Raw genomic sequence first — 27,386 nt, 5'->3', positions numbered from 1 at the left:
GCCATGTTCAGCTTCCAACATCAGTACCATTTGCAGTACCTAAGTGTTGTGTGGATGCTAAGCAGTTGAGCATCGCCTTTTGGCTCTTCTACTCCTTCTCTAAGGTGAAAAATATAATGTAGTACTTTGTCTCAATCCTTTCTGCTAGCGTGTTGGGAAGGTTTCATATCTGTAGATACATGTTACACTAAGGAAAGGACTTAGAAGTGAAAGGTACTTTAATTTTTTCACGTACTAAGTGGGATCCTGGTGAACATGTCTTGCTTTGTCATACCTAAGGGCAGGAAAGTCTCATAGTTACTTGGAGATGTGACCTGGGGACGCCTAGAACTGGGGTTGGCCAGGCAGAACCATAGTCTTGCTCTATGCAGGAGCCTGTGTCTGCTGCTGAAAGTATTACAAGCCCTTCTCAGCATTTGTTTACCCATGTGTCCCATCACCCCAACACCTGATTTTTTATTTCTTTCCTTGTTTTCACTGCCATCGTTCTGATGAGATGACATTTCTATGGCCCATGAGCTGTGGACGGCTCACACCATGGTGCCTCATGACTGCCCTGATTGGTGTTTTGGGTGCAAAAGAACCAATTTCCCCCTAACTTGCAGTAGGACTGGAAACAGGGGAGGTGAGGGAACTGCTCAATGTGGGTGCGTGGGTTAAGCGTCTCTGTTCCTGTCCTGGTGTGTTCTGTGTGCAGGAAAAGTCAGTGTGATATTGAACGTGCTGGTCTTTGATATCTCTGTGGCTCCTGTAAAAAACTCTGCAAATTGAATTCACGGCACAGTTCCTTATCTCCTGAAAGGAAGATGTAACAGCATCATCTCGTGTTTTAGCCAGACATTTTTTCTCAATGCTTCCCCATTTCTACACTGAGGGAAAAAGAAACCTTGAGTCTTTTTTTTTTTTTTTTTTCCCTTCCTTCTATTTGAAACATTAAGAGCCCTTCACACAAAGTAGCTCAAGTGCAGAGGAATTAATTGGGGAAATTAGGTTGTGTTGTATTTCTGGCATTTTCTCAGAAATTATAATTGCCCTAATTCTCCACCCTGCCAAGACCTCCACCCACACCCTGCTTCCCCTCTCCCCTTTTCCTCACTGTCTACCTGTCTTTCTCCTGCTTGAGTTGCTGTTTTCATGCTGTTGCTATTTATTTCATTTCAGTAATGAGAGGGATGTGGCAGGTGAAGAGCTCTCACAATCTGGTGACATCTTCTTTGAAGCACAGGCACAAAAGAGCAGTTTGTTTTTGGGAAATAAAAACTCCCTGCTATGGTACTTGACCCCCACGCTCACCTCTTCTCCTGCTTGGGATATGTTGCTGCTGCATTGCAAGTCATTTGGCTTGGATTTTTGTTTAATGTAGTCTCAACATTCACCCAAACACTGACCTCCATGTTTAACCTCTCTACGTTCCCCCCAAACCACCCAAACCCTCACACACTTACTGAGAGCTAATCAAACTTAAAGTCTTTCAGTCAAAGCTCAGCTCCGTTCCCAGACATTTGAATTGAGGCTTTTGCTTTCTCCCAAACACTGGACTGAGCTCCGGAGGCCTGGGAGTTCAAAGCCTGTCAGCTTATCTTCCTGATGGTTTTTAACTCTTGACCTTCCATTTGTGAAGGTCATAGATGTAGCTAAATAGGGAGGAATTGTTGGTTGTTCAGTATTTCCTCACCTAAAACATCTGATGATGGTCATGGCAGGTTCAGATCCAACGGAGATGCTACAGTAGATAGTAAAGTGGTGGGACTCCTTGTCACAGGAGATGGTAGGCGCCAACAGCTGAGATGGGTTGAAAAAGTGATTGAACAGAATTGTGGAAGAAAAGTAATCTATGAGGGGCTAACAAATACAAAATACTTCCCCTGTTTCAGGAAATCCCTGTGCCGCTGAGTATATTGAAGAGTGGAAGACTATTGTGGGACATATGCTGTGGGCTCTTCTGTTTCCATACTCTACCCTATGTCTCTCTGACTGAGCTCACGGTCCCAGCTGACTGGACTTTGGCTGTTCTTAAAAGTTGTCCAGGCTGATCTCTGCTTTCCTGGGAGCTGGGGAGAGTAACCAGTCAAATGCTGGACCCAGCTGAGGGGTAGTGATACCATCTCCACAAAGCCGGAGACTCAGTCCAGTTCAGAAAACTGGGATTGTTTCTCAACGTAGCTAAACCACCCAAAGCTGTTCACCTCTGCTGTGAAAACTTGAGACAGCAAGTTTCCTGCAAGGATTTCAGGAGCCCTTTCCTTCAAAGCAATTCCCTTCCCATAAAATTTAACTAGAGAGGGTGGGACTCTTTTGCATTTTCAGTGTACCCTGGGTGCAGCCAACAGATCCAGAGAGGCAAGAGAAGCTACTTGTGATCCCCACCCATCCTTGAGTAGTTCCCCCCCTCCCTGTCCTTGACTGTGAAACTGTTTTTACCTCTGTTCTATTTTGTATTGTGCAAGTGTGGTCCCCAAGTGAACATCTACCTGCTAAAGGCTGCTGGTATGCAATGTGCTCCCTTCCTCCTGCTGCCCCAGCTCTGATCATCCCATTAGCCTGAAAGCTGTGAGATACATGGAAAAGAGCACGGTACCTAGTTTTGAGCCAGAGAGACTCTCCCATGGTGGAGATCCATCCAAAACATGTTCCTCTGTGGTGTCATCAGACACAAGGAAGGATTTTGTACAGGGCAGGCCACAGAAGCTGATGGTTCATGGGTTTTACCAAGGTGGCCTGATTTAAACTGTAGCTAGAGCAGAAGAAGGTGGAGAACCATATGCCAGCCAGATTCATTATTTTAGCCCCAGGTGGACCAGAAATAGTGTGTGTGCTCCTGAGCATATGGAAACAAACTGTTCATGCTTTAGAAGGAGCAGTGCCACTTACAATTGAGGGAGACTTGGATGTGTAAAATGCTCCCCTCTCACCTTATCTAGGTTTTTGGACCCATTTCCCAACGGCATCCCAGCTGGCCAGTGGCCTCCACCCACCTTCCCACCTGCAGGACTATGATCTCAGTTCTCCTTTACCATGGGGACAGCCATGAGATCACACATCAGTTGAGAAAGGTGGGGACCATCCCCAAACCTCAGTATGATCAGCAAAAGAACTGGAGGCAGAGAAGTTATAAGGCAGTTTAGTGGGAGCATGGATAAATTATGCCTCACTTCAAGACAAACTGAAAACCTCCCTAGAAAAATTAAGATGCAAATATCTTCATTGTCCTCCTTAATTAAGATGTTTGCATGGAAAGAAAGCATTGCCTTTCTTTTTTCCTCCTGATTCCTACATGGTAAGGGTTTCCGCAGGCTTTCCCCTCCTGATCCCCTTCTGTTTCATAGTCCTGCCTCTCTCACAGCCACAGCGAGCTCCTTCTCCACGCCAGCTGGATGGAGAAAGCCCCTATTTGCAAGCAGCTGTCTTTAATAAACAGACTGTTTAGGGCTAGGCTGTCAAAGAGAGCATGTTCAATGTACAATCAAGGGGCAACGATGCACAAAATTGCACACACACACAAAATAGGAATCTTTTTTCGGTGTGTGTTAAGCTTTGAACGCTTAAGCGATTCCACCTCTCTCTTCCCCATTCAATTATGTGGGCAATACATGATAAGATTGCTAAAGGAATTAGTGAGGGAAATCTTTACGCTGCCTAATCAATATTGTTTTGCTCAGTACAAGGCATTTTTCCCCCTCTGGCCCCAGTGATGTTCTCGTTTGCCCTTTGAAAACACAAGTTCACCTTCTCGCTATATGGGCTGTAGTGACCAAGAGGAAAACCAGCAGTGTGTCTGTTGAAAATGTTTGTAATTACAGAGTTTCTTCCTTGCATTAAAAAAAAAAAAAAAAAAGAACATGTAATACAGCCCTGCCAAAACCACGTTTCAGGGTTTTACAGAGGCTTGCTGTGCAGGCCAGAAAGACCTTTCCTCTTTCAACTGTGTATGGCCTTACAGAAATGGCCAACAACCTTCTAAACAAAGACACTGGATGATAATTTTTCTGAGCATCACTGAGGCAAGACGCCAGATTTTATGGGCCACTAGACTGATCCAATATAGCAAATCCTGTGTTCCACTGTGGATTCTGAGACCAAATTATCAATTAATGTGAAGCATTAAAAAATCCAAATCCCTTTTAGTTCCCTGCAGTCATTAGTGACAAGATACAATATCTATAGCTCAAATGCTTTGCCAGCATCCCCTGGCAGCAAGGCAGAAACTCCACTCCTATTTTTTTCCAATACATACAAGGAAAACGTATGAGATCAGTGGTTTTTACAGTCAGATTCGGCTGCCTCTTCGTATTTACTTAGATGGAAGAATAAATCAGGTTTGGGTTACTCTCTGGGTTAGTTATTTGTTATTGGAATAAATGCATGGTAATAGATCTGACAGAGGAAGATGTTTCTCTTTCAGCTCTATGTTTGAGGTAGAATTTGCTTTGTTCTGCACTATATTATATTGATGGTTTTTTCCACTGCTGGATGACTTCATTTGCTCTGCTTCTTTCCGATGTCCATACCTCTGCCACATCTGGCTTTAGGATGTGGCTTTATGCAATAGATCTCTCTTTTCTTTCTCCCTAACTGGAACATTGTAATGCAGAGGCAATTTAAGCAACCAGCATGAAACAATTTTCTAAGTCTTTCCCCCACCCATTTTCTACCTCAATTTTTTTGGGAAGGGAGGTGAGTCAGTTGTTCACGGGGCAATTCCCCAAGCAGAATGAGCTGTCAGCTACATTTAGCAGCTCAATTTTCACCTCTTGTGCGGGGTGGGAAGACGCCCAGAGTGATGACTAGGCTGGACACACCCTGAGGCCGTATTTTTGGTGTTCTCTGGGGCAGCTGTCAGCCTCAGCTCCTAAGCAGCCCAGCCAGAAGTCTCCCCACAAACCACCATGCTCACCAACAAAATCTTGGGGTTTTGTCTCCTTTTTGTCCTGGTGGGAACAGGAACACCTAACTAGAAAGCCAGCAGACCTTATTGTGCTTGTCATTCACTCTTAATTTGCACACTGAGAACCCTACCCCTTCTCCTCCCTTTCATTCCCCAAATCTTTCCTTCTTTGATATATGGGAAAACATAGCGCTGTATTTTCTGCTCCATCATTTTGCTTCCCTTGTCCCCTCCAAAGGTTCAGTTTTGCAAGCACTGGCAGGTTTGTGGGTGATTGGAAGCTGTGGGATGAGAATTTTTCTTCCTCTTCCAACCTGAGACAGTACTGATGGAACAAAGACTTTTGGGGAAGCGTAGGGTGATGTACCAGCTGCTTCACTGGGACATCTGGCCAACGGTGCCCTTAACTCTGGCTAACCCGAGCCTGCTTGGGTAAAGACGTCAGGCCTGGGATTTGTTCTGCTGGCAGAGGCAGATGCGTCCCTGCACTGTGCCCAGGAGGGCTGGCAATGGGCAAGGAGCAGGATGCTTGAGTACCAGATACAGAGGAACTGCTTAAGCCTCCTAAAACTTCTCCTGTCTGGAGAGAGACTTTGGGTCCCCCAAAGGATGTGGCTTCACAGTCCAAGGAGAGATTTCAGGAGGCTGAGCCCACCTTGGTTCTCGCCCAGCTCGCCCTCCCTCCACACTGGTGCAGGTGATGGTGTGGGGTGCCAGGTGGTGGTGACCAGGGCCAGAGGGTCTCACCTGCCACATGCCCTCACAGCAAGGGTTGTGCAGTGTTGGGGTGTTATAGCCAGTGCAAGACATACGGTTCAGTTAAAGACACACCCTTTCCCTTCTTGTCCCCTTGCTTCACCCCCCCCCCCCCCCATCCCTCCCTCCCTCTCTCACCCTTCCCTTCTCTTTTGTTTGTCTCCTTCCCTTGTTTTCACCCATTCACTGTCAGGAAGGGCCGCGTCCGAAGGGCCAGTTCAGCGCAGCGTGGCAGCGACAGAGACTGGCACCGCCGGCAGCTGCAACAGTGAGTGGATCTCGACCCCTGGGGCAGCTGGAAGCGGGGGACTGGTGCCGCTTGAGCATGAAGTGACACGTGGGGTTGAGCGGCTTTGGGACTAGGTCGGGTCTAGTGCGTCTGGCAGCGAAGGGGCTCTCGTGTGTGATGGGAACTGCACATGTTTCTACTATAGCAACTCTCTGGGGCTTGTCTGTGTGGTGAGATAATATGGGGTGAATGCGAAAGTCCTCGGTGCACTCTTCCTCCGCGGGTGTTCAGGCTGTGTCTTCACTAGTGGACAGCGCGGGCCATCCTCTGGCTCTGATGGCGGCGAGCACAGCATGGTTTGTCTCCGTGCAGCTAAACCACCCCACGCCTCCAAGAAAGGTGGTGTTTGCACTGCTCACTGGGGACTGTCCCTGGCTTGTGTTGTCCTCTCAACAGTTGTTTGGAAGCTGGCAAATTGGCACGGACTAAAACCAGACCATTTGAACAGTTGGACTGTCACATGCCTGCCTGATGCCTTTTGTCTGCTCGTCTAGACACAGCCTCAGCGTCTGACTGGCTGGGTGCTTGCAGCTGCGAATGAGTGGACGTCAACCATCACTGCTCCACTGCTGCTCCCATCCCTTGCCCGGAGGAGCAGGAGCGAGGGATTGGTATGGGTTTGATCCTCTGGCAGTACAAAGGAGTTCGGGTTTGCCGAGGTGGTGGCTGATGGGAGCCACGTGAGCCAGCTGAGGGCTGGTAACACCTCTGTTCACCCTGCCCTCCCTGCCAGAGGTGAGCCATCATCCTGTTGTGCTTGCTGGAGCCTCTCTGCAGGGATGATCAACCTGGCAGGTTCCCAGCTGTCACAGCATCACAGAAGCCACTACCAGCAAGCTGCAAGGCTGCTGCGGGAGAGCTGCAGAAGCCTGTGAGAGGGGCAAACGTTGATCTTGATTGTCCCACGGGATTTTGCTGCTCACATACAAGGAAGCGCTCTGTTGATCCAGAAAGTTGGGGATCCTTTTCTTGAGTCTGTTTTGGAAGTGGATGGAGCTAATCCACCCAAAGACAGTGTCTGTGCAGAGCAGTTATGAGCCCTTATAAGTTAAGGCAGGAAAGTGATGGCTTCTGTACTTCTCAATAGCTTCCCTGTGCCAGCAAGCCCAGAGAGATGGACATAAATATTTGCAAAGTAGCCATGACTGGGACAAATTACCAGGGTGCAATTACCCAAACCTCCCTGTGCTGTTGCTAGGTGAGGTGTATGCTCCTGGCCAGGTGATGAAGGCTGTCCCACCGCACAGCCTCCTCCCAGTGTCACCACCACTCCTCCTGCCCTGGCGGTGATGGGGATTAAGGGAATGCCTACGCGGTGTTAAGCAGCTGAGTGGATCTTGCAAAGCCCTCCTGGGATCCGTGACATAGCAGGGCTCTGGCAGTTCCTGACTGTTGTCAGAATCACACAGGAGTATGAGTTTAGATATCGCTGATTTTACAGGGGAGATGTCAGCGGATAAGAAGACGTGCCACCGAAAGGTGATTTTGTTACGTTTATGCCTTTCTGAGCCAAAATTGAATTGCGGGGTGTGGATGGGAATTTAGTTCTAAGCACTGATGTAATTTTGTATCCTCAGCCCTGAAGGCAGTTTTTAAAAAATTATTTTCCCCTGTGCCCTGACACTATTTTTTTGCCTTTCAATCACGTCCTTATGACAGAACAAATACTGGGCTTGACCTTTGCAATGTGACATAATAATATATGACTTCTTTATAGCTCTTTTCATCCAAAATTCTTGGCACGCTATGAATCTGATCCTGCAACCACTTACCACTGGTCTTAGCACTCACTGCTCCAAGCAATCCCTGGGGAAGCCGAGGAGCACTAACACACAAAAGTGCTATACCTGGTATTATTTGCAGGATCAGGCCCTGGAGAAATGTAGCACATGTCTGTGAACAGCCACATTTTGGAAAGGAAAAGTCTTGCCCTCTCATTTATGATTTTTATTTGGTATCAGAGTGCCATGCCCAGAACTACCATGACAGCCTCCCCTTAGCTGAAATGTCATGGAAGGTAATGCTTGGGTCATATTTACAGCTATCATCTACAACCCTGTTTCTTCTTTTTATTAGTTTTTTCCCAGCCCTGGAAGCATGCTAATTAATAAACTCCCTTAGCATATCCTGCACCATTTGATCCTGCAGAAATCACAGCATTTTATCTTATTAGCAAGTAGGAATTAAAGAATTAAAACTACTCAAGGGGAAAAAGGAACATAACCACTTTCCCTGTGCATCCCTTCTGAAACAGCTGTGCACTGTGCCATCAGAAATCCCAAGCTCAGCCCCCTTGGCTTGACAGAGGATGGGAAACTCAGACCAGTGAATGCTTGAGATGAAAAATGCTTTCTGCTCTGCTATTCCTCTTCTGAAAGGGAGGTCCCAGTTAGGTGCATGGAAAAGAGTCCAGCCATGAGATCCCAGCCTTGGACTGGGCTGCAGGTCCCTTCCATGCTATCAATGTCCTATCTCACCATAGGAAATTCAGTTGGTCCTTCTGTGCCTCAGTTTCCCATTGTTAAAAGGTGATCCCTGCTTATCTTCAGCAAGAAGATTCACATGAAAAAAAGATTGCAAGGGACACGGTCATTATGGTGTTGGGAGACAGGTAAGTACATTAGAAATACATAGGGAACCTGTGAGCTGAGACATTTGTGGTACTGGTTCAAGGAGAGTGAATTTTGGAAGTCCTCAGTAATTGGAAAATTCAAAGAGAGAAGCAGGTAGGATCCTTGTGCCCACCTCTGCTTGGTATGTTCAGGACGGGCAGAACCAGGAGAGAGACCTGCTCCACCTTCTTGGTAATGGGAAGTGGTTAAATCTGGGGATGGAGACCCACTAGCCATCAGCAGGTATCTACACACTTTGCTGTTGTTTGCCATCAGTAGAGCACTGCATCTTCCCTCCCCGCCCTTAAAAAATAAATTCATTAGGAGTAGAGAGGGCTGGAAGGGATTCCCTGGATCATCAAATCCAATCCCCTGTTGCATCAATCACATCAGTTTTATCCTTTTCATAATCAAGCACCACTATTAAATGTGCTCCTAGGGGAAGACAGTCCCAGAATCTCATTGCTTTAACTCATAGATGCTTCTAATTTCCAGTCTATGCTTAGTCATGGCCCGTTTGTTAAACAGCAGGTACCTGGCACAGAAGCAAGAAATTTAACACAGTTTTCTTAAAATAACCACCCAGAAATCCTATCCACAAAAAAAAAAAAAAAAAAAAAACAAACGCTGAGGTTGCAAAAGGGAAAGTGCAAGGTCAGGTAATGATAATGGGGAGGCCCGAGCTCACACTTTCCTCTGCCGTGTAGTACAGACTTTACATAATCATCTGCCGTTAATCTTGTATGATCCAGTTGAGGTACAAGGCAAAAGTACTCACAGAACAAAGGAACTTCTTTGCTATTCTTCTCCAGATTATTAATTGTGTAACCCTCTGTCTCTTTTGCCAGGTATTACTAACCCTGAGCTAAACATTTGACTATTTTTCCCTTTCTTGGCAGGCTTTTCCATGCCATTCATTGCTTTACTGTACAAGCCACTACCTGCACAGCATCTTTGAGAAGTCAATGAGTTGCACTGCTCCATTTTCCATGTTAGGAAAGCAAGTGCAGAACTATCAGCCATATCAACCCAAAAAGCTGCAGGGGCAACTTACCTCCTCCAAAATGCCCCTGCTTTACTCAGTGCAGCCTTATTCACTCCGAACCTTGCAATTGAGGGAAGGGGCTGGCGCAGCAGTCTGCACAATGTGTGTTACGTGCCATGGAAGTGATGGGATACTCTAGACCCATGGCTTACTTGCTATACAGTCTTGTCCTCTTAGTTAATCAGAGTGCACAATGGGGTGGGAGAAATAGATGGGTATAGGCAGAGGTGAAAAACCACCGTGCTACCCATTGCAGCACCCATTAGTTGAGACCCAGCCTGCAGAGGGCAAAGGCACATGGAGTCGTACACGCTGAGATGGGGTCACAGCCACGCAGCAAAACCAGAGTGACTAAGGAGGAGGGCTCACTCGACAAAAACAGGTTTGCAACTAGGACGCCAAAAATCCCATGTTTGCTTATTTAAGTTGGCAGGTATTCAAGTGAAACAGGCATGGAGGGGAGGTGTCAGAGCCGATCTCGGTACCAGCATGTGGGATTTTGACTTTCTATTTCAGTGCTCCTGTTTGGAAAATAAATGCACTCAGAACCCCCCCCACCTCCCTTTTTTTTTTTTTAAGCACTATTTAAATGTCATAAGAATCATACAGTGCCCACCTTAATGTTCCTAACAAATTAAAATATTTTATTAGTCTATAATCTGAAAATGATCACCGTGGTTACTATAAAAACCTGAAGCTCTCCAGAGGGAACGATGTCAGTGGGTCTAAAATGTATGCAAATATATTTCATTGCCATAAAGGTTCCAGGGGTCAGTCAGACAGCCCCCAGCCCCGGGGCGACAGGCTGTTAGCGTGGGAGGGAACGAAGTGCATCTCACAGTGGGGAGGGAGAAAGCAGATCTCTTGGCTGGTTTTCCTGGAGTTTAGCAGGGTGAGTGCCTGGGGCTGTGCCTGGCTGGTTTGGATGGTTTCAGAGGAAAGCGTTGGTGCCATTCCCATGCACCTCCCTTGCACTGAGGGTAAGGAAACACTCCTGACAGCTCACCCCCATCACAGCTGAGCTGCTCTGAACCTCTGGCCCAATCCTGCTAACACAGACAGGGCGGGTGCCTGTTCCCCTCGGGCATCCACATGCCACTAGTGCTCCTTTCCTCCTGCAGATGACGCTGGATGTGTCCCTCCGAATAAGCAATGCCTAACGCAGGGCAGGCAGGAGACAGTCCCATCCAGCTCTGAGAAAGCAGCCCATAGCCACTGCCCCAGGCAGCCGGCACCCAGAGACACTGGGTGACAGAGTGGCCCTTGCTTTGGCCAGGTGACAGCAGACACTCCCAGAGCGATGGCTCCTGAGCTGGTCCCTTGCCCCACGCAGAGCCAGTGGGCTTCTGCTGGTTACTCCTCACTGGCTTGGGCAAGTGTTGAATGGTTCAAAGATTAATTACCGTTTAACCGGTTGTATTTCCATCTTTGCAGAGGGCTACAGTGAAAAAGACAGAAGTACTGAGATAATTTACCCTGGTATGACACAGCAGATTACCCTGTACTTACAAGGTCACCAGTTACCATGTAATTAGACCTCCAACGCAGGGAAGTCCACAATAGGTTTCCAAACCACTCTTCTTCTCGGTGTCAGAAAAGCAGAGGGATGGCAGCAAAGTGCAGTCTTAATCCTCATTAGGTGCATTTAAAGCTGTTAAATAGTTTAAAATTCAAGCTGGGGGAGGTGCAATGAGAGGGCAGCAAGGCCGCCTGTACCTGTCAGTGAGAGGAAGGAAAAAAAACCCAACCAGAGCAGTTTGTCTAGGAAACGCAGGAAATCCAAAACAGAAGGGGAGGGTTTTGAGGGAGCTACGTATGTCAGGCGGCTGGGGGCTGAATGGCAGTGAAGGCTGCTGCTCTTCAAGCTTCATCAAGGAGAGCTTTGCCAGTGATGGAGGACTGCTGCTGAGCCACAGAACTGCACAGCTGCTGGGTCCTGCCCCATGGGATGGTGTCCTCAGGGCCATGTGGGATGCTGCAGCAGGGATGCCCCGTGGGATCCCCCGTGGGATGAGGGGTGGGCAGCAGGACACCCTACCTGTGCCTGCAGCCTCCCTGCCTCTTCCTCCAGATTGCTCTCCTCCGTTTTTCACAGGCACCCAAATTAAACACCTACTCACGGAGTATTTTGAAGAATGACAAATGCCTTTGATTATCAAGCACAAATTCCAGTAGCAGCTCATCGCGCCTCTCAGGTGGCTAATAAAGCACCGAGCCGGTTCTGATCAATATACAGCAAGTATCGCTGTAAAGTGCAATTGTGCCCGCCCCAGGTCACGTTGCATTTTGTCTTTATAAACCCTGTCCTCTTCGAACCAAGCACAGTCCCTTGTGGGGTGGCAGCTCCCGAGCAAGCTTGTGGCTTTCAGTATACCAGTGAAACAAATGCTTTTCTGAAGCCACCCATGTAAAGAACCCAAGTCAAAGAGCAAAGTGTGTGCCTCTACAGCAATCATTATTTTAAATACTCTTTTATTACACAGCCACATGTCCTTGACTCAGCCCCACAAAGAGTATCCATAAGGTCGACAGCTTCTGGAGAGGTGCAGCAGAAACAAAGACGGTGTGAAGCAATTGATTGCTGAGGATAGAAAGAGCTGTATGTAAATAGTTTGTCTAAAGAATGACCAGAGTGGGGAGATGTGCTACCTGATTGCAAATATTTACAAAGTTGTGAGCCTGAAGGTTGGAAAAAGTTGAGAGAAGTATATAGAAGTTAGCACAGGGATAATGCGGTGAGGATGAGGCTGAGGAAAATCAGTGTGGCAAGCAGGAAATTTCCATCATGTAGGCAAGATTTGCTTGTGATTTCCCGAGGGAGGCTGTGGGTTGCCCACTGGGATATATGGATTGGCACCCATCGACACCTTGACAAATCCTTTAGGGCCCTCTCTCACAAAGGAAAGAGGGCAGAATGAAATTTAATAAAGTTTTTTTTTCAGCTCTACTCTTTGGGCTGTAAAGCTGTTTCATACACAGACACGCGTGCCATTGCCGGTGCATGCTGCATACACATACCTAATGCTCTTGGACTACAGTGGCTTATCCAGAGGCAGTGAAACCAGCCAAGGCTTTAAGCCCAGAATTTGTAGTCACGTTTCTCCTTGAAGTAAATGCTCCAACAATGACATAATTGAGGACTGCCCTGTCTGCTCAGCATGTGTCTGCAGGGGTCATTCATCCTCTCAGACGCTGCAGAACATTAGTGGTTTCTTTAGACTCACTTTCTCCTTCCGTCCTTCCTCTTGTGGCTAACCCTAATGGAGAGCTGGTGGCTAGAGACTCCTCTAGGAAAACTCTCCTGCTTTGGAGAGCTGACCATCTAGAAGCAGTCCTATATTACAGAAAAAACAGTCAGATGTGTCCTATTGGGCGCTGGCTTTGTGAAATGGTCCCAGCGGGGCTCACTGGGGTGGAGAATCTGGCCGGCTGCAGGAAGGGGAGCAGAAGGCAACTAGCGATATCTGCAGTGGCCACTTAGTGCTCGAGGGCTCTAATGGCATCTGGGAACCAGGTTCCTGTGTTTGTGGCTTTGCTTATTTATTTACGCTCCTGGGTAAATAAATAGGGAGGAAGAATTTTAACACGGTGGTTAAAATGCATGGGACTCCAGCGACTCTGTCCTACTCAAGGGCATCTGGAAAACTTGATAAAGTATGGAGGAAACTTCAATGCACAGAAAGTCTCATGTGGGAAAATCAAGTAGAAGAGGATTCAATGCTTGATTCCTTCCAATTTTCAAATTTAGCTTGTTTTCCAGCAGAATCCTGCAGCCAAACCCCAGCCTCATTTTCTGCACGTGCCACCATTTTGGCTGTTGCTGGTTTTAGTTCTGCACGTGCCACCATTTTGGCTGTTGCTGGTTTTAGTTCTGCCCCTTCCCAGTGCTGCTGCTGCTTTCCCATCACAGCCATGATCAGATGGGTGCAGTCGCTCTCTTTTCCTGTGCCTGTCCCTCTTTGTCACCATCTGCAGCCTCTCCCCTGAGTGCCACACCACCTTTTGACAGGGATGCTTCAGGCAGGCATGGGAAGGGCATGTCCAGGGCAACCTCCCCTATTTTAGGTCTCAGGAAGTTTAACCATTAGCGTCGTATAGTCAATGTATCTGCAGTGGCCTAACTCATGGGTAAGAGGGGGTTGGGGTTTGCCTCTGCCATGAAATGCAGCTCTCCACTCAGCAGTGCCAGAGCTGGCACAGCTTTCCCACCGGCACGGATGAGTTTAATCACATCATTAGTAGGTGTGACACTGCAGCCGCCGATGATGAGCTCTTTATTTTAACAGGACTTGCAACGTGTTTGTCTGAGATGCCATCTGTCCCTGGACTGCCTTCATTAGGACAGAAAGTGTATGCATCTTCTGAAGTTCTGTATTTCTGTGATGTTTCCCTGCTGAGAAACCACTGTTCAACTAGAGGGTGAGAACTTGTACTGAAGGAAAATACCATCACCCAAAATGCTTAAACAGGCCAAATAAACCATTAGAAAACACGCCATTGGGAACTGTCCTCAATTGGCCTACAGAAAACTGACTAGAAGGAACGATCCAGCTATTTTACTGCTGTAAGTTTTTCATCTTGGTAAAGCACGAAGGCCCCACCCTCTAATCTGAAGTACTATAAGTTTTCAGGAAAGCAAGGAACAGATTTCTATTTTTAAAAGACACTTGATTTTTGTACCTCCATACCATGACTGCACATAAAAGTCTCTGGGTCGGCTGCCCAGTGTTTAGATACAAAAGATACTATTAAGATTTGTGGGTGCAGAGCTGAGCATCTAACATTCCCCCTTAAAAAAACTCCATACTCAGCTATTTATTTCTATAGATGCCCCTTGATCAGCCAACAGGCAGCATGCTCACAGTGTTTCAGTGCGACTTAACAAGATTCACAAATGACAAACCAGGCAGGAGCTGCCGCATCACGGTCCAGCTGCACGTAGTGAAAGGGACCACTTCCACAGGGAGTTCCCGTACCCTGCGTTGTACTAAATTGCTGTCTGTACGCTGCCAGGCCTGTGCTCAGTGAATCTGACATTAACAAGAAATAGATTCCAAACAATCCAGCCTAATGAATTTTGAATATTATTATGATTAATGCCAAGGCAGTTGAACTGATTATCCAGCATCCAGAAGTTAAGTAATGGAGCCTTATCTAAATCATGTATAGTCGTCAGTCAGGAATGGCTCTGGCTGCAGACAAAGACGGAGCATTATTGGTTACCCAGAGGGGAGTCACTGACAGGACAGAGAGAGAGGGACGATGGAAGGGGAGATTATGAGATACTGATCTGAAAGCATTTTAGCATAGAGTGATCGCACATGCAAGTGCTTTATTGGTCCTATTTCCTAAACTGTATTTCTCAGGCCATTTTGAGACTTTGCTTTTAAATCGCCATGTTAAGATTTATTGGTCAAATCTTCTTCTTACTTTCCAAAGCCAGAAACTGAGCTGATTTTCATTCTCTGCATCACCAAAAGAGCAGAATCCTGATGGACGTGGTTCTTGCATCATGATGGTTTAACTTAGCCTCTATCTGATTAGCTTTTGAGCTATTAAACACTTCTTGTAGTATTACCAGCTCACTGCAAAATGATAATGCAGATCAGTTATGGACAATTTCTGTTGGCACATGCAGTCTTTGCAGACTACAGATCCCCTTTGAAGTTGGAACCAGCCGACAGCTGTGCCGTTTCATGGGTATTGCATGTCTCTGAGCAGGTCTGTCCTAAAAAAGCCTGGTGTGGTGCAAGGGTCTCCAGCCTGGTGGAGACAAATTGCTAAATCCATACGGTGCCTGACAAACTCTTTGATGGCTGTAGTTTGAATAGGTTTAGTGGCCTTCTCGGCCTCTGCTGTTATCTGGGCACTGACCAGGAGAAAGGTGGCTTAGTTGGTAGCCTATGAACAGCCTAGATATGGTGGCCATGTTGTGGCTGTGGTGCAGAAGACCGCAGAGGCCACCATCTGCATGCAATCCTCTGCACAGCCTCCCAGTGCCAACCCACAGCCAAGCAGTGGGAAGCCACTGGGCCTGCCACCAGTGAATCCTTCCCCAGTGCCACCACTTTCCTCTGCTGTCTGAGATCTTAGTGTGGGGTCTTGTCATTCTGGGCCACAAGAAGCTTTCAGTAGGTGGCCCAGGGGATCAGGAGGCTGTCTCCCTCACCTGGGAAGACTCTAGCAGCAACTACTAGGGCAGGGGTTTAGGACCTGGTGGTGGCCTCGCTGACCTCTTTACTATGTGGTTTGCAAACTACAGCTGCTCTGCTCCCACATCTCCCCAGCTGAATGAGGCATGGCTGGGTTTCCTCACAGTTTATGTCCTAGTGTTGGAGATCATGGATTTTGGAGCATTTGCTTGCATGAAAATGAGAAACTGACCTTTGTTCCCCTGCAGGCTGGTTGTACAGCCCTTTCCTAGCAGTGGGTGCTGCTGCTTTGAGTTCTGGGAAGAAAAGGGGAGGAGTGAGCTGCGGTAAGGAGCACACCAAATAGCTTATTGGCAAACATAATTAAAAATATATGTGCGATTACTCCTCTGTTTCCCTTTTCTTAACCATCCTCTGCATTACCTCTGGCATTTTTAGATGGCAGATAATATAACTGAGAGGACTCTTGGGTACAGGCAGCTCTTAGAGCAGCAGTGATTTATCTCAGGCCGTTTTGAGGTAGCAGAATTTACCTCTAGCTACAGCCACCCCTCCATGTCTGCCCCCCCTCATTTGCATAAGTAATTGGCAGCTTGTTAATGGCTCATTAGGAATGCTGAAAACCGTGGGATTAAAACACACTCAGTGGAGCAGAGATGAGGGGAAGGGGGAGAAAGGCCGCTGTCCCTGCTTGCAAATTACACCGCTTGATTCAATGTGATTCAGAATTACAGGTCATAAAGCAACTAGATTGTTAAATGAAGTAAGGAAAAACAATGTCAATGGCAGGCTTTATTTTTAGACTCATGTTTAAACACAGTATGTGCATCTGGGGGGAACAAACAGTCCCTTGCCAAACAGTCCTACTGACAGCAGGAAGGTCTCACCCCCTTCTCAGTTGTGCATTAACCCTGCCTGGTCAGTCTTTCCTGCTCCTGAGCAAGTCCATCTGGCTCCTTACATCACCTCACGACAGGGACATTTGGTTTCTTTCCCCATGCTCTCTCTGGGTAAATCCATCCCTCTCCCCTCTGGCAGCAGGTGACCTGCATCTCCCCTGCTTTAGGCAAGGCTGGGACATTCAGCACAGAGCCATGCAAGAGAAACAGCTACAGGTTGCTTTGTGTATTCTGTAAATCTCCAAAAATCCTCTATGATCCCTTGCATGTGAGATGTCTTCAGTCACTGGTATGCAGGGGAGCAGCAAGCCCCACGCTGCGGCACTGCCAGAGCCTGCAACAGAGGAGATGGTTAGATGCAGAGAGCGAGGGTTAGGAGAGGATCAGCTCTGCCATTCCCGGAAAATGGAGCAGACACATGCAGAGTGCTGCATGGTGAAGACAAAAAGTCATGTGAGTCAAAAATGTTTGGCGGAAGCTTTTTAGGTTTTGTTGGCTGGTTTTAAACTCACATTCAGCACTGGCTATAACAGTAGGAACAGCAAAGGCACAAGACCTGAAGGCAAGGACAGGGCTACGCTGAGAGTTTGCAGTGACGGCTTTCGAATCACTTAGAATAGGCTCAGGCTGGGGGTGGTATGGCCATAACACATGATGCCTTTCAGTCAGGAGAACACCTTGAGGATGTATTGAGGCCGGAGTAATTCTGGCCATGGTGCAGTCTCAGCTATAGCTAGCACCCTTCTTTCTGGATAAACTGAAATGAAATTACAGATAAAGTGCTTGGGAATCACATCCAGTCACAACTTGCACTTAAATTCAGCTACTTCTGATGTAAACTACTTGGGTACTTAAGAGCCTAGTAAGGTGACAGAACTATGAAGTGTGGGACAGCTAATGTTCAGCAAAGCTCAGCTCTGTCTGGCACGTCAGAGCTAATCCCTCTGCTTTGTAAAAGGTGCCCAGGAATCTGTCAGGACTCACACAGGCAAAATACTGGCACATCTGATAGAGAAATGTCTCGCAGTGCTGCTGGATCCAGCACTGAAGGCAGGGAAGGAGTGTCTCCTCCTGGAGACCCAGCCATGAACACGTACTGCCCTGGCTTCTTGCCTCTGAGAACCCACCTTCGCATGCCCCAACCTGATCTGACAAACTTCAACTCATGAAAGCGCGATCTACAGCAGTTTTGTTTGTTGTTTGTTTTTCTCCAAGAGCTCAACTTAGCCAAACAGAGAAGCTTTTCCTGCTTCTTGCTTGCATTGCTTTTTTTTTTGGTCCTTGTGTCCTCTCGGGTGACCCAACCACCTGTGGCTCTTACTCATACAAAGCTGTCCAGAACTGCTGAATAACACATCCTGCCCGCAGCAGGAATTAATGTGTCCTGATGGGGACATACATCTGGCCGCTGGGGGAAAGTTCAGAGCTAAGTGTCTTCCAGGGATCACCCAGCTCCTGGAGCTGAGGTCTAAAGGACGTATGTTCCAGTGCAGCCCAGCCTGGGATGACAGCCAGGTCTGCAATTAAAGAAGATCCCAGGTCATCCCTACCTACAGCAGCAGGAAGAGAGACAGTAATCAGAGAATGTGTGTCTTATCACGCGGTTGAGTGGATTGAGTGTTGAGTAGATTTTCCTGGAGAGAAATGGTGCCAAGGTCTCCACTACTGCTACGTGATTCTGTACAATCTCCAACTTCTTGCACACAAAAGGGAACTTCAAATAATGCTGCACCATATGAAGACACCTATGGTTGTTCTCGTGACTTTCCAAAGGCAAGACCAGGAACAGAGCCTCCCTGAAGTAGGCTAGGAACAGGAAGAAAGCTGTCAAATGACTTTGGAGAGCAAATGTCAAATGACCAAGGAAAACAAAACCACTGATATATTTTTTATTTTATTTCAAAGTTGGGAAGGAAACTGCACAAAAAGGAAAACAAAACACAGCCTTAGAGTACACCAGAGACCAAATTCTCTTAGCTAAGATCCATGAAGCAACCTTCAGCTGGGAGCATGGAGAGGATGGCCCAGTAGCTTCCCTCTGAATGCTACTTGTGCCTACAGCCCTGGAACTAACATGCAAGCTGGGAGGGGGAAAACAGGGCTGCTCACCAAAAGCTGCCTTTAACATGTTAGGATCTGGATTCCCACCAGTCCAAAGTTGTCATGAGGGTTTTACAGTCCTACTCTGGTTTTGATTTTCCTGGTATCTCGGTTAGTGACCCAGACTGTGGATATACCGCACAGATTTCGCTGAGAACTGCTGCTGCACTACCTGCTGTTGCACTGCCGAAGTCATTGGGGATAACATGTCATCTTTTCCTTTCCTAATCAGCTGGATGTCATTCAGAAAGCTGGGACAAGGAGAATTTTTTCCCCAGACACCAGCTTTCCTTGCTAGCAGACAAACCTCGAACCTTATAATACTGCTTGTACATAGCACTTATATAGCTTTACATCGTCAAAGTGCTGTACTAGCATTAAGTAATTATCTGTCTCCCTAATGGCCATTAACACTGGCCTTTCACGAACCTCCCCCAGCTCCCTGAGGTTCATATCTAATACAGCATTAAGCTGCTCAAAGGGAGTGGCTGGTTATCTTGCAAGTCTATGGGCTTGGATGCGTAATGAGGCTTCAGAGCAGAGGCCAGGTGCCCTAGAGTATCAGAAACACATGGCTGTAGACCCGGTCATGCACTTGGGATTATCCATTAGAAAAGGATGGAAACGAGTAGGTGATACTGTGATCTTGAAATGGAGACAGAAGAAGGAAACTTTTGGCCACTCAGAGATATGCACTGATTGCTCTATTTATTACCAGGATAGTACTACAAAGTGAAAGAGCAAAGCAGTGGGAATAACATGTCAACGTGGGCACGGGGAATTGATCTAGGGAGAGAAAGTTAGAGAGCTAAAAATGTCAAGCAAAGCTAGACAGCCATGGCAATGGGATAAAGAGGCCAGTCTGCAGGTCTATGAAGCATTAAAATAACAAGGAGAAAGGGCGAGCTTGGCAGCATCATAGGATTTAAAGGGAGGAACAGAAGAGGATTTATTTGCTTGAAAACAAATCCCTCTTCCAGGTTGTGGAGTGCCTCCAGAGGAAATGTTGCAATGTCACTGTTTGAGGACATTTCACTCTTAGGGGTCTTTATAAGATGAACCTGCATGATGGCTGGGCTCTGCCATCCCTGGCTCCCAAGGGGAATGGCAGTGGAGTGGGAAGATGACATGACTGTTTTAGAAAGACTTGGAATTAGCATGCTGCTGACAAGAATCAGTCCTGCATGGTCACTTATTTCTGAAACCTGCCAGGCCCAGCTCTGAGCAAAAAGGGGCTTGACTGAAGCGATGTTCAGCTTCTGTCTGAAGATGCAGTAACGATTCTTCCCAGGGCCAAGGACATGATGCCATGCAAACTGGCTTTGCAAAAGAAAAAAACAGCCTCCTTTTTTTTTTTTTTTTTTTTTTTAGCCTGATTTAATAGCATCATTTTGCTTTTAAGCTTTTGGCAACGGCTGGTCCTGTAAAAGTATGTAGCTGTGGGAATCACGTGCAAGTCTATACTGGTGTAACACAGATCACAGCCACTACATGTTATGCAAAGGATTTCTGTCACCGTGGACACACTCTGCTTCCTGTGGCATCAGTAGCACAATCCCTCTGTGCTCAGCTCTAAATCATTTTGCCACATCAGCAAATAAGAGGGTACAGCTGACTGCAGAGCAGGAAGACTCGACTGAGTGTTCACTTACTGTATAGCTTCAGAGGAGGGCCTCTCCCTGCCTTCCTGCATTTGTTTTCTCATCTGTGAAATGGGAATTTTAATCCTAATCAGTTTGTGAGGGGAGCAGTAAGGGATAGTTAAAAGGCAAGCCTTTAAAATGTAATAGTCAGCCTTATGTGCTAGGCTAGACATTGGAGTCTTTTTATGGTACAGTTTAATGGATGGCTGTTCTGCTTAGAGTTAGCTAGTAGGTGCCAGACAACATTTGCTCTTAAAAATGTGGCATCTTGTTTGAGATGCAAAGAATACCTCTGCAAAGAATACCTCCTTATCTATGAGCATAGCTGAGCTGTATTTTGGAATCCATATATTTCTGGGCATTGCTTAGGGGGTTCCCCCCTCCCCCCCAGTTAATTTTATTATTATTACTAGATTAATTTTTAATAAAGTTGTCTCACATGGCATACAGGGCTGAGAGGAATGCTTTGGCAGACCCTGGACTCCACCATATGAACTAAGCCTAGACTGTGTTGTCATATCCTTGGGACAACCGTTGACTGTGTATGTCACTTGACTGGCAGTTCTTCACCAGGATCTGTCTAGAGGAGACCAAAGACCTTGACTTTATTTTAGGTTATTAGAACTGAGATGGGACTACAGGCTTTTCTGCTCTGCTTTCAGGGCCAGATCCTCACATGGTGTAAATCAGGGCCCTCCCATTCAAGCAATACTGCTGTAATGCTGTTCGTGTAAGCTGAGGACCTGGTTCGTAGATTCTGAACTGCTGTAAGACCCGTTCAAAAGGGAGTTAAGTGTGCTCAATATGATGTACTACCTGTAATCTCAAATGATCCTGCAAGATTCAGGATATTTCAAACGTAGAGAGCTTTGCAATAAGTAATCATCTTGAGATTGCTGGAAAACTGAAGAGTTAGTGCTACTTAAAGGAGAACAAAATATGCATTAGCACAAAACAGTTTTTGCAACAATCAAGTTTGATGTATGTTCTGTTCTGTCGATAACATTTCCTCAGAGCCCATCACAAGAAGGGAAAGCAACTTGTAAAAGCTGGGAATGCAGGAAAGAGCTAAAATTGCAGCCAGGGTTTCAAAGGAACAAAGAGAAGCATATTTCCATTTCCATTATGGGAGAATATTCTTGGGAGTTCAGAGCAGCAAACTGAGAACACACCAGCCAAGCCATTTCTAAATAGGAGGTGTAGAGCTGCAATGAGCTTTTTTTTCCTTCGTGCATTGCAGTTCTGAGCACCTCTGTACTTAGGAAAGGAAGATGTTCCTGAGACCTTTAAAAACCCCGCTCTTCCTTCTCTTTTTTTTTAATTTTTATTTTTATTTTTATTTTTTTTATTTTTGTAGGAAGAGGTTGTTTCTGAGTTCGTTAAAGGGCTGGTTTGCAGATTTCCGAGTACAACACTGCAAGCCCTGGTCCAAATTCTGTCAAACCTCAGAGAAGTCTGACTCACACCCTCCATGCAGAAAACCTGCTAAGCATCATACCCATTTCACACCCAGTTTCAACACACCTCCCCAGCATTGTCCCTCTTGCTTCTGAGCGCAGCAGTATGTCTCTGTGCTGACCCTTCCCCACTCTAGTTCTGCTTTAATCGGGCAAAGAAACCTGTGGGAGCTTGGGAAAACCGGCAACTCAGAGGAGAGCTTTTGTTTGTACAAGAAGTGTTTTCATCCAAATGAGCACAACGATCTCATTATTTTGAATAGCCACACATATGCTGGAAGCCTAGATACCTTCTCCCCTGATCCGTCATAGGACCAGAGAGATTTCTGCCTGTTTGATTCAGTTGCAGTGCTACAAAGTTATTAGCGCTTACTTTTTTGGTGTCCATAATGAGACAAGCAGTTTTCCAAGCAGCACCACAAAAGCACTCTTTCTCATCATCACTAAAACCTCAGACACTTTACCCTCAGCAGAAACAAGTGCTAGAGACTTGCAGCCATACTGCTTCCAGCACCGGCTGGTCTTATCAATTAGCTGTTTCCCCACAGATGGTGCTTCTTATGTAGAAGGACAGAACAGAGGAAAACTTGTCCTGCTCAGAGACACTTGGTTAGAAATCTCTAGTGAATCTGGAGGTAAATCCATATGCTTTCAAACTGTTGGCATGTATCTACCTTCTGGATTCATGTGCCGTAGAGAAGGGCAGACTCTGATGGAGAAAGTGCCTTTCCCTGGCTCAGCATACCCCAGTGGGACTTTGCCCATGGGCCCTTCCATTTCCAAACTCTCCAAAGGAGCTGGCTTTCCTGCCTCCATTAAACGCTGGGCATATCTGTGCCTGTAAGAGCCTGTTCTTTACAAACAGACCGCCTTTTTGCAGTGCGGTCCTGCAGTCATTAGCATATTCAAAGCACTCTTTGAAAAGGCCTGTAGCACAGTGTTACGAGCACAAAATCTTTCATGCAATTAGGTGATGCACAGATGCCTGTGCATCGCTTTTAGAAAAACCTTACGAAAGAGAGGGACAAACCTCACGCTGTATTTCTGGTGGGTGCCTCAAGAGAACTGAGCTCCTGCAAAACTCAGCACAGTACTTTGCTGAACGCTGGTCTTTGCCTTGCCTCCTGGTTCCTCAGACCGTAGGGCTGGAGTATGCTCTTGGCATTTTGTTATTTGATTTCTTTACAAACCCATTTTGGGAGGAGAGGACATCATTTATCTTGATACATTTCGCTCCCTATCTATCATGTTAACCAGGTGGGATTGGCGGGTAAGCCCATGGGCGGTCGGGGAGGTAGTAGCCAGCATTTTTGAACAGCTCCACGTTGATGTAGCTCACAGAGAGGCCCTGGGTTTGTCCATGTCAGGGCTGACCCCTTCTTCAGGGCTCTAATCACTCAGATTTTCTTGTGCCTTTGCCCTCACCCAGGTTGGAGGACACACCATGCTGCCTATCCGCTGGATGCCTCCGGAGAGCATCATGTACAGGAAGTTCACAACAGAGAGTGACGTCTGGAGCTTTGGGGTGATCCTCTGGGAGATCTTCACATATGGGAAGCAGCCCTGGTTTCAGCTCTCAAACACAGAGGTACACCAGTACTGAGACACCTCAGCTGGAAACTGTACTTTTTACCATCTGTACTTTCCAGACACTTGCAAAACAGTTCATACAGAGGTGGTCCCCTCCTTGGCATCTGCAATAGTTCCTCATGATGTCCCTTTTCAGGCACAGAGATAAAATGCTTCACCATGGGAGAAGTGTCATTATCTCTGTTTAAGAGCTGGGGAAACTGAGGCATGCAAGAATCAAAAGGGCTCTGCCAAAGCCATGTACTGGCTCATCCTCAGTCTTTCCCATCTAAGTTCCTGTCATACCACATCTGATAAACTCTCGGAGTGCTGCCAGAACCTGGGACACCCAAATTACTGCTGGGATCTAAGTTATTGTCATGCCTTGCATTTCTTCTGCTCTCTTCCTCCTTATTTTATAGCTGAGGCTCTTACTGCACTCTCTTGGTTTATGAGAAAGTGTTGGAAGCCTGTTACGTGGCACATGGTACATTTTTGTGGGGCTTTTTCCCATATGGATATCTACTGTTTGGTTTGCCCCAGTTCATTGAGGGTGGGACCCAAGGAGCTGGTTCGTCCTTATTATTTCTTTGAATAGCAAAAGTTGCAGCCCATAAGTATAGGGCTGTACTGTAAAAATGTTGAGGGAAGGCTGGCTGGGATTAGCAGAGTGTCAGAGCTGAGGTTTGAGGCACATCAGCAGAAATGCATTGGAAGATTTTTGCTCAGAATAGCAGGGGGTATTATAGAAGAGGAACAAGATGCATTGACATAGCAGTGTGTGGGAACCTTGCACATTTTTATCCTACTGTGTATCTAATGGATTTCAGAAATTTCACCTTTTGTAATGAGAAATGTGCATTTTCTGCTTTCTGGATACAGATCCCTTAATTAAGTGAGTTGCAGAGATGGCGAATCCAAGGTGTTGCTTTACAGCTCTAATACTTGCCCATTCGTGTGCTCAATGGGGCCTGACTGTATATCCCAAAGTAGCACACGCAAACATTTTAGAGACACAAACAATGGAATAGACAGCGACAGAAGTTATTTGTCATGCTGTTTAATGAGCTGCTCTTGCATTCCCTGGGAGGGTAAATACAAACACACACAAATGAGCACATGTAGCTTGTACAAGGGTGATAGGCACGCTGGAATCTGACAGCTCAGCTGCCCCTGTGCTTTCTGCCTCAGTTTCCTTTGCAGGGCAGTAGGCCTGGGAATAGTCACCCCCATCCTTGAGGGAGGAGGGCTGGTTAAAATCTGCACAGATACAGCTGTATTGGCTTTGCTACCATCCCTGGAAAAATCTTGTCTTTCCCTTTCCTATCGTTGTATCCGCTTCTTTCTGAGAGCTAAGGATTCCCACCCCAGACCACACTATCCTGGTGGGAGGGAGCCACGTTAGCTCTCAACTGGCTCCTTTTTCACAATTTGTGGAGGGGTGGGCAGAACCCAGGTGGCTGCAGGGGACTGACACCTCCACCAGCTCCTGGATGGTGGGGTGTAAGAGCAAGTCTCAGCAGCAGCCTGGCCGCAGATGCAGAGCTCCATGGAGAAGCAAATTAAAGGAGCCTATATCAGACTCGGGGTTGCCAGGACTGGACCATGAGCAATCCCCAGGCTGGTTGAGCACCACTGCTGCTGGGTGTGGGTATTATCAAGGCTGGGATGCCTGCTCCTTCCTGTGGCATCCGCACAGCCTCATAGCCCCAGAGCATTTTTAGGAGATTCTTTTCAAGGTTGGAAGAGTCCTTTCCTGAGCACAGAGATGAGACAGGGCACCACGTCATCTGAAAGCCAGTCCATTGACTTCTGTCTATGCCCTTCCTTGTCCTGGAGAGAAAGGACTCACCACAGGGCTCCTGAGCATGTCCAGGATGTCCTGTCAGAAACCATAACTCACCTCCTGCCACAGGTCATGGCTGCCAGCAGCTTTATGGCGGTGCAGGCTTCTCCACATGCTGCATCTTCCTCTCCCGGCTTTCAGCAGGTCCTAATCTCTCCCCTCTGTATTTATATGCAAACAGCAAAGCGATAAGTATCAGTTGAGCTGTGTGGCAGGCCCATTACTATTCATAAATGATAAATTCCAAACACCCCTTGCTGGGTGGCTTCCCTCAACACACTGCTTGGGATCTGTGTTTATCTGCAGAGCATGGCAGGTCACTTGCACACTGTGATGCTGGGACTCATCAACTCCAACCAAGGAGGCCAGACGATAATAGCAGCTCTCTGACAAATCATATCCGGCTTCCCTTTGCATCCATTCCTCCAGTGAACAAAATAAAACCAGACACTTAGGGGAGTCCTTTCCAATGGCATCCCTCTGAAGAGTCTTTAATGCTGTCCAAGAGCTCACATTTCTCTCATTAGCAGCACCAACCTGACCCTGAACAGAGTGTTAGCACTGCAAATTTTGTTTCTCCATCACAGATGTGATTTGAGATGAAATTTCATTCTTTCAGCTGCTTTTCCATGACAAAATGAGGCCAAGCTGCCCTTGGAGATGGAGGTAGGAAAAGATGCCCTGAACTCTCCCTTGTAAAACTCTCCTGGGCTTTGCAACGGAAAGGAATCTTGATTTTCAGGGAAAAAAATATCATTTCATCTGTGCTAAATATTACTTTCGTTTGGGGCTTTTAAGGTTTTTTTTCCTTCTTCAACTAGCAGGAAAAACTGACATCATAAATTAAAACTTCATTTCATTTGCTAGTGACCTGCTATTTGGAGAGAGCATTAAGGTAGGTAGGTGTCAAATGGGGAAGGTTTTCGAGAACTGCAGGACTACAGCTGGAGACGAGCTTTTCACTGTAAAATTATCATTAACAACACACAAACAGGTGAGCACTGAGGATCTGCAGACCTCTTGGCTTCTCAGCACTCCCGTTCACTAGACGGTACCACATCAGCCAAGAAGTAGCTGGGACAGGACATCCTCCAGGAGCCGCCCGACTGATGCTCAATGTCTCCTTTCTTTCTTTCTTTCTTTCAGGTCATTGAGTGCATTACCCAAGGCCGAGTTTTGGAAAGGCCTCGAGTCTGCCCCAAGGAGGTTTACGACATCATGTTGGGCTGCTGGCAGAGAGAACCTCAGCAAAGGCTCAACATCAAGGAGATCTACAAGATCCTTCATGCTCTGGGCAAGGCCACACCAATCTACCTGGACATCCTTGGCTAGCAGTGGCCACTTGTCAAAAGCCCCTGCTCCTTCCTTCCGTCCTTCCTTCCCTCTCTCCCTCCCAAGTCCTTTGCCCCTCAGCTCCCAAGCAAACATCTTCATATAAACTCAAGTGCCTGCTACACATACAACACTGAAAAAAAACAAAGCAAAACAAAAAGCAAACCAACAAAAATCCCACAAAACAACAACCTGTAAGGCAGTTTGGCTTAAATATATATTTATAGATATATCTCTCTCTATAACTTCCACACCAATACAGAAAGAAGCTGCTGTTACAGAAAATTATAAGACTTTAAAAAAAAAAAAAACAACAAAAAAGGGAGAAAAAAGTACTTAAAAAGAAATATATATAATTAAAAAAAAAAAAAAAAGAAAGAAAGGAGAAGGTATCTTTCCCCCGAGCAATGAAGCAGTGAATTGTAACCCTGCTGTGAGTATGGTTCGGGCTGCTGGTCAGGGCTCTAGACTGGCGACAGCAGTGATGCCATCCCGGGGAAGGAGCCCCCGGAGGAAAGCCTTGCCCTGGTTGTATGATATGCACTGAATGTGTGAAATCAGTCCTCCTTTTTCCTCCTTGCCTCCCGCTCTCCTTCTCAGCCCGCAGGTGATGGGCGCAAAGCCAGGGCAGTGCCCCTGGATGAACTCTCTTTTACCAACCCCTTCCTTCCCTCCCTCTTGGTCCTTTCCCATCCCTCTCTGCCTTCCTGCCTTTTTCCTCCCTCCAACATTTCAGGAGACAATTTTTCTAATTTGCTGATTCTTAAATGTATAGACTCAAGGCTTTTGAACACACAGTCA

General features: G+C 46.8%; 1 protein-coding gene across 5 annotated transcripts in view; it reads left to right on the top strand.

Annotated features, from left to right (window-relative positions):
• NTRK3 (neurotrophic receptor tyrosine kinase 3) overlaps window positions 1–26,882 on the top strand; it is a 216,316-nt gene extending 189,434 nt beyond the window's left edge. For 3 of the 5 annotated variants that reach the window (XM_074156761.1, XM_074156760.1, XM_074156758.1), the window contains 2 exons: window positions 23,268–23,426; window positions 26,400–26,882. In XM_074156761.1, the coding sequence (XP_074012862.1) occupies window positions 23,268–23,426; window positions 26,400–26,585 (345 nt within the window). In that variant the 3' untranslated portion in view covers window positions 26,586–26,882. Of the gene's footprint in view, window positions 1–4,339; window positions 4,346–5,834; window positions 5,910–15,072; window positions 15,089–22,160; window positions 22,181–23,267; window positions 23,427–26,399 lie in introns of all 5 variants that reach the window. The other 2 variants (XM_074156757.1, XM_074156756.1) reach the window with 2 other exon arrangements.
• Window positions 26,883–27,386: the final 504 nt, after the last annotated feature.

Source organism: Numenius arquata, chromosome 11 (genome assembly GCF_964106895.1).
Source record: "Numenius arquata chromosome 11, bNumArq3.hap1.1, whole genome shotgun sequence".
Taxonomy (NCBI): domain Eukaryota; kingdom Metazoa; phylum Chordata; class Aves; order Charadriiformes; family Scolopacidae; genus Numenius; species Numenius arquata.
This window is presented reverse-complemented; position numbering and strand designations above follow the sequence as displayed.